This window comes from Juglans microcarpa x Juglans regia, chromosome 1D (genome assembly GCF_004785595.1).
Source record: "Juglans microcarpa x Juglans regia isolate MS1-56 chromosome 1D, Jm3101_v1.0, whole genome shotgun sequence".
NCBI lineage: Eukaryota > Viridiplantae > Streptophyta > Magnoliopsida > Fagales > Juglandaceae > Juglans > Juglans microcarpa x Juglans regia.
Genome location: NC_054594.1, coordinates 9,501,747 through 9,507,746, shown reverse-complemented (window position 1 = coordinate 9,507,746; position 6,000 = coordinate 9,501,747). Strand labels below are relative to the sequence as shown.

Genomic DNA, 6,000 nt, shown 5'->3' with positions numbered 1-6,000 from the left:
GCTTATTGAGGAATCTTTCTGCAATTTTTTTTTTTTTGGTATTTTTTTATTATTTTTAAATATTTAAAAGGAAAATTCATAACATTATTAAAATATATGTTTTTTTAATTATTAATTAAAAAAAAAAAATCAGTACCCATCGTCAGTAGGACTCCTCCGGACCCATAGCATTTTCCTTTGTTCATTGCCCTGTTCAGCGGCTCGAAGGGAGGCGTGACGCGTGATCTGTGTGTACTAGGGCCAGAATGGAAATGGGGGCAGCTTGGCGGATGCTTGCGCCACAGGAAATTATGGTATAGTGAACATAGCTATCCTGGTAACATTTGGCAGCAGCCAGACCCCGCAGATGAACCCTGCCGGCCATTGTAACACAACCACAAATGGGTGCACCGGCTTCAGCGACAACATCAGAGCTTGCCAAAACCAGGGCATCAAGGTGATGCTCTCCATTGGAGGCGCTGCTGGTAGCTATTTCCTCTTCTGGGATCCCTTGCTGCTATTAAAGGGTCAAAACAACAAACGCCTATTGATATGGATCCCACAATACCTTTTACTTTTATACACCAACTTGTAAGAAAGTAGTAGAACCCTTTTTTTTTTTTTTTTTTAAATCTGTTTTCAAGCGTAGATGTTTAGAAGGGAACGTGCATATTTTGCTAGTCCCTCTCACCAAGTGAAAGAAAATAAAATGTTCTGACCTGATACCGAGCAGTAGTGTTGCAAACTACTTGTGGAACAACTTTCTTGAGGGCCAATCTAGCCCGTCAGATCGAATTGATTTTTATATTAAGGGATGCACAAACCAGAACTGAGACTAGCTCGCAAGGGCATTGTTTACATTTAGCCAATAGAAAAAGGTCTACCTAACAGCTGCACCAGAGTCTTCTTTCCCATATGCTTGGCTAAGGGGAGCACTAGACACTTGCTTTATTGACTATGTCTAGGTCCATTTCTACACAACCCTCCCTCCCTGTCAATACTCTGGCAATGAAGACAACCTTACGAATTCTTGGAATCAATGGAACACTATTCAAGCAGGGCATATATTTCTTTGGTTGCCTGCTGCTCCAGAGGTAGCTGTGAGTGGCTACATCCCTCCCAATGTTCTTACTAATGAAGTTTTACCTTCTATTAAGAATTGTTCAAAATATGGAGGTGTTATGCTTTGGTCTTGGACTTATGACAAGGGCTTTAGCTTAGCTATTAAAAACAGTGTTTCTGAAAGTTTGAGGCCACATTATATTAGTTTTAATAATTAGTTGGAAGACAAATATTCATGTATTTTTCATCCTTTTTTGATAGAAGGACATTGACAAATAAAATAATTTCTTTGAAATACTATTTCACAGATAGTGAAACAGGTTTCAATTTTTTAACAATTAAATTTAGATAAACCTTTCTTCTCACATATATTAAACTGCAATATTACAATTTTGTGGACTGAGGAAATCTTTGGCTAGAATTCCAAAAATATATTTGAAGTCCCTAAAGTTATAAAAAGTCCATATAACTTTGGTTAGAATTCCAAAATATAAAGTATATTGTTGTTCTAAAGCAATGTCGACCTTTTTTCGTACTTACAATATTATACAATTATTATTTATCTCTAAAATTTAAACTGAAGAAAAAATATAGATTTTATTATTTATATCATATCTTAATATTACCTATCTCGTGTGAGTTAGAATCAGCTCAATAAATAAATCTAATACGTGAAAGATGAAATGTAAAGTCAGAAATTATTATATGTCATGTGCACCGAAGAGACTATGATGAGAAATCATACTCTCAACAAGAGCCTATGCATCCTTAAAAAAAAGAGAAGAAAAAAAAAAAAGCGCTTATGCATCATAGCTTTTAGCCCAATGCTATATATTGGGCTATTTAATGCCTATCCTAGCCTTTTTTAACTGATATGGACCCATAGGACTGATATGGATCCTAATTATGGAAGACCTTGATCCATACATTAGTAGACTCTTAGACTGCATTTAGATGGTAAATTAAATTGAACTGAATTGAATTTTTTATTAATAATAATGAATTAAAAAAATAAAATAAGTTTATACGATCTATTTAAGATAAGTTTAAAGATGTTTAGATTTTAAGATGAGTTTAGATATATTTATGAGAAGTTAAAAAATATTATGTGTCCTACTTGTAAAAAGATTTTGAATTGGGATAAATTTAGTAATTTGAGAGTTTAGTATTTTGATGTTAGACTTAATTTAAAATTAGACTGAACTAAATTGAATTCAGATGAGTTTAATAACCAAATGGGGTCTTAAAGTCTTAATATAATAAAAATGAATCTATATTAAAAAAAATAATATTTACAATTTTAATATGCAGAAGTCTCAAGCACTTTTTTATAAAAAAAATATTAATCTAATACTTAAATAAAAAAATTATTTTTAATAGTAGATCCCAATTTTTTTAAGAATAATATTACAGTCTTAGATGTACAAGTCTCACGCACTCTCTTTAAGAAAGAGTAAGGTCTACTATTAATTTTTTTTTTATGTAGATTCTATATTTATTCACTTTTGTCAAATAGCGTACACGAGGCTTATAGATCTTAGGATTACAAATATCATTTTTATTTCTACAAGTTTCAAATACACAAATTTTTTATAAGTCTTTTGTAAAAAAGTGAATTCCTTCGTAAAAGGAAAAAAAATGTAAAAAAAAACTAGTTTTCTCAATGGACCCTTTTTTTTTATATATATATATATATATATATAAAGATGTTGCATAACTAAGCCTCGTGCCTAACACTATTTTTTTACTTACAATTCCAAAATAGTATGGATAAGCTGATATTCTTTCAGATCCTACCATTCAAATCTTTTATATAACCTCTAAATTTTAATATGATAAAAATATCATCAGTTCATTAAAGTATCAAAGTTGTCGATGATGGGAGTGGTCGTAAAGCCATGGCAGGATTTTAGGATCAGAGGATCAGTTTAATGGGGGTGATGAGTTTGTTTGTTCCTGAGACAGTTGCTTTCTCTATTAATGATATGTTTATGGTGAAAACTGAAAATAACTCCCGATAACAAAAGAGAAGCCTACTATATTGATGATTGATACTTGATAGCTTTGAAAACAGTTGTATATATTTATTTATTTTATTTTTTATGGTGTGAAATGCTGAGAGAAATAAAATAATATATATGCTTTTCAAACCAAACCCGTTCTTTGTTTCTGGCTTATTGGAACGCCTTTAGCATGCTTTCCTGCAAGACTTTCCTGTCTTTTTCCCCCTTCTAGAGACGTACTGGACAGTTTCCTATCAGAATCAAGCTGCTGCCCCCAGTTTCTGGCTTATCTGAATGCCTTTAGCATGCTTTCCTGCAAGACTTTCCTGTCTTCTTCCCCCTTCTAGGGACGTACTGGACACGTCTTCGCGCGCAAGTCATTAAAAACTTGGAAACTTATGCCAACTTCCACGAAATTTGAGCCATTTTCACACCGCTGTTCATACAGAATTTTTCTGCAATTTTACCCAGAAATAGACTCAAATTCAGAATTTAGTCAGTTTCCTAGTAATGAGCTCGGACATTCAACCTCAGACGTGAAAGTTCAGGGACTGACAAGGACATTTTGTATTGCATAGGATTCTAATTTGACACAGTTTCTTGACAATCTTCTTCCACAAACGTATTGACTGGGAGAAAATAAAGTCATTGTTCACTGTATTCTAATATGCCTATAAAATTATAAAGAGAGCTCCCTTCACCATTAACTTTCAATTCGGAGCAGCAACTAGCAAAGCACAACAATGGCTCGAAAGTTGCAGACCCCATTAGCCTTGTTCTGCCTTTTAATGGTTGCCCTCTTCACAGGCTCAAAGGCAGGCGTGATCTCTGTGTACTGGGGCCAGAATGGAAATGAGGGCAGCTTGGCTGATACTTGTGCCTCTGGGAATTATGGTATAGTGAACATAGCTTTCCTGGTAACATTTGGCAATGGCCAGACCCCACAGATGAACCTTGCCGGCCATTGTGATCCAAGCACAAATGGGTGTATAGGCTTGAGCAACGACATCAGAGCTTGCCAAAACCAGGGCATCAAGGTGATGCTCTCTCTTGGAGGCGGTGCTGGTAGCTATTCCCTCTCCTCCGCTGAAGATGCCAGGCAAGCATTGCTTCTTCTCACTATATTTCACAGAGCTAGCTTCTTTGGTGTTTATACTTAAGAAATTTGAGGTTATATTAAAAAGTTTCAGTAATGCTACTTATAAGTCGGTACGTAAACACGTCAATTTTTTGGAATCCATTGCTATTATTAAAAAGTCAAAGCATCAAACAACTACCGACACCGAAGTTTGCCACATTTATCGACAATTGTAATGGATCCCACCATTACTTGTGTCTATTTACACCGACTTAGAACTTTTGTTTTGTTTTCCTTTCTAACATTAGTTTTCAAGTGTAGATGTTTGGAAGGGAATGTATATGTTTTGCTGGTCCCTTTCACCAAGTAAAAGATCAGAAAATGATGTTCTCTGATACTGTGCAGGAGTGTTGCAAACTACTTGTGGAACAACTTTCTTGGGGGTCAATCCAACTCCCGTCCATTAGGTGATGCAGTTCTAGATGGCATTGACTTCGATATCGAGGGAGGCACAACCCAAAATTGGGATGAGCTCGCAAGGGCACTGTCTGCATTTAGCCAACAGAAAAAGGTTTACTTAACAGCAGTACCACAGTGTCCATTTCCAGACGCTTGGCTAAAAGGAGCACTAGACACTGGCCTATTTGACTATGTCTGGGTTCAATTCTATAACAACCCACCTTGTCAATACTCTGGGAATGCAGACAATCTGAAGAGCTATTGGAATCAGTGGAATACTATTCAAGCTGGGCAAATATTTCTGGGGTTGCCTGCTGCTCCAGAGGCAGCTGGGAGTGGCTACATCCCTCCCGATGTGCTTAATAGTGATGTTTTGCCATCTATCAAGAGTTCTTCAAAATATGGAGGGGTTATGCTTTGGTCTAGGAATTATGATAACGGCTATAGCGCAACTATTAAAAACAATGTTTGAACATTTTGTTTTGGCTTCCACTGAATAAGTTCCTGTTTATAAGATGTAATGCCTAATATTTATAAATAAAGCAATAATCTCTATAAAATAAAAAATCTTGAGACATTTCTTCCAATTTACAGAATTTTCCAGCCTAATATTCATAAAGTTTTTATGTTTGTTTCTTTAAATTGGGTTCCATATATAAATTTCTTCCAATTTAATCTATTAAATTGCAATACCCTTTAAATATTATTCGAGACATTTTTTTAATATGGTTGACACTATTAGTGCAATTCTAACTCAATTTTTGTTTAATATCTAAAAAACTTTCTTCTTTATTAATCAATTATCGTATTCTTTATATGAACTTAGATCTTTGTTTAACATCTCTCTACCTTGAAGTCCTTATAAACGGACTTGAACTTTAGCCAATCTAATTCTATACCACTGGGGGATGCCTTAGTAGATGGCAATAGACTTTGATAGTTGGCAAAATTGTATTCACAGGACACTTCAAAGAGTGGGGCTACTATGCCGCTCCACTCTTACCGCTAGGCGTACAGCCAAGTGGTTTTTTTTTTTTTTTCCTTTTTCTTCACATTTTTTAATACATTTAAATATTTTTAAAAAATAAAAAAAATGAATCAATACATTTAAAATCACTTTCGTAATCACTAAGTCAAAAAAAAAAAAAAAAAATGACCAAAGGTCAAATGGAGCGGTCAAAGTGGGGCGGCATGGTAGACTTTCTCCACTTCAAAAAATAGGTACTCAATCTGCAACACAAATTATCCGACTCTTTCAATTAAAATAGGTACTCATCCTCTTAACTTATAAGCTAAGTCAGGGGGAACGTTGGAATATAAATTAAACTATTAAACATAGCTCTGCCAACCGGCTTAAGTTTTTGAAATAAATGATAATTTAACATGCATCATGGTAAAGATTATGAATTTGAACTTGAC

At 34.6% G+C, this 6,000-nt stretch overlaps 1 protein-coding gene and 1 pseudogene across 1 annotated transcript; both read left to right on the top strand.

Annotated features, from left to right (window-relative positions):
* Window positions 1–235: 235 nt before the first annotated feature.
* On the top strand, window positions 236–1,259 carry LOC121261311 (annotated as a pseudogene).
* A 2,295-nt stretch (window positions 1,260–3,554) lies between these two features.
* On the top strand, window positions 3,555–5,168 carry LOC121240980 (acidic endochitinase-like). The gene is made up of 2 exons (XM_041138539.1): window positions 3,555–4,143; window positions 4,528–5,168. Exons 1-2 carry the CDS (start codon window positions 3,788–3,790, stop codon window positions 5,051–5,053), a joined length of 882 nt encoding a protein of 293 aa, XP_040994473.1. The 5' UTR covers window positions 3,555–3,787; the 3' UTR covers window positions 5,054–5,168.
* Window positions 5,169–6,000: the final 832 nt, after the last annotated feature.

What these genes read in the sequence shown, in the direction of transcription:
- LOC121240980 (XM_041138539.1), top strand. Translation starts at nt 3,788, where the DNA reads ATGGCTCGAAAGTTGCAGACCCCATTAGCCTTGTTCTGCCTTTTAATG. An exon ending in TCCTCCGCTGAAGATGCCAG is followed by an intron (nt 4,144 to 4,527) that starts GCAAGCATTGCT and finishes GATACTGTGCAG; the next exon opens with GAGTGTTGCAAACTACTTGT.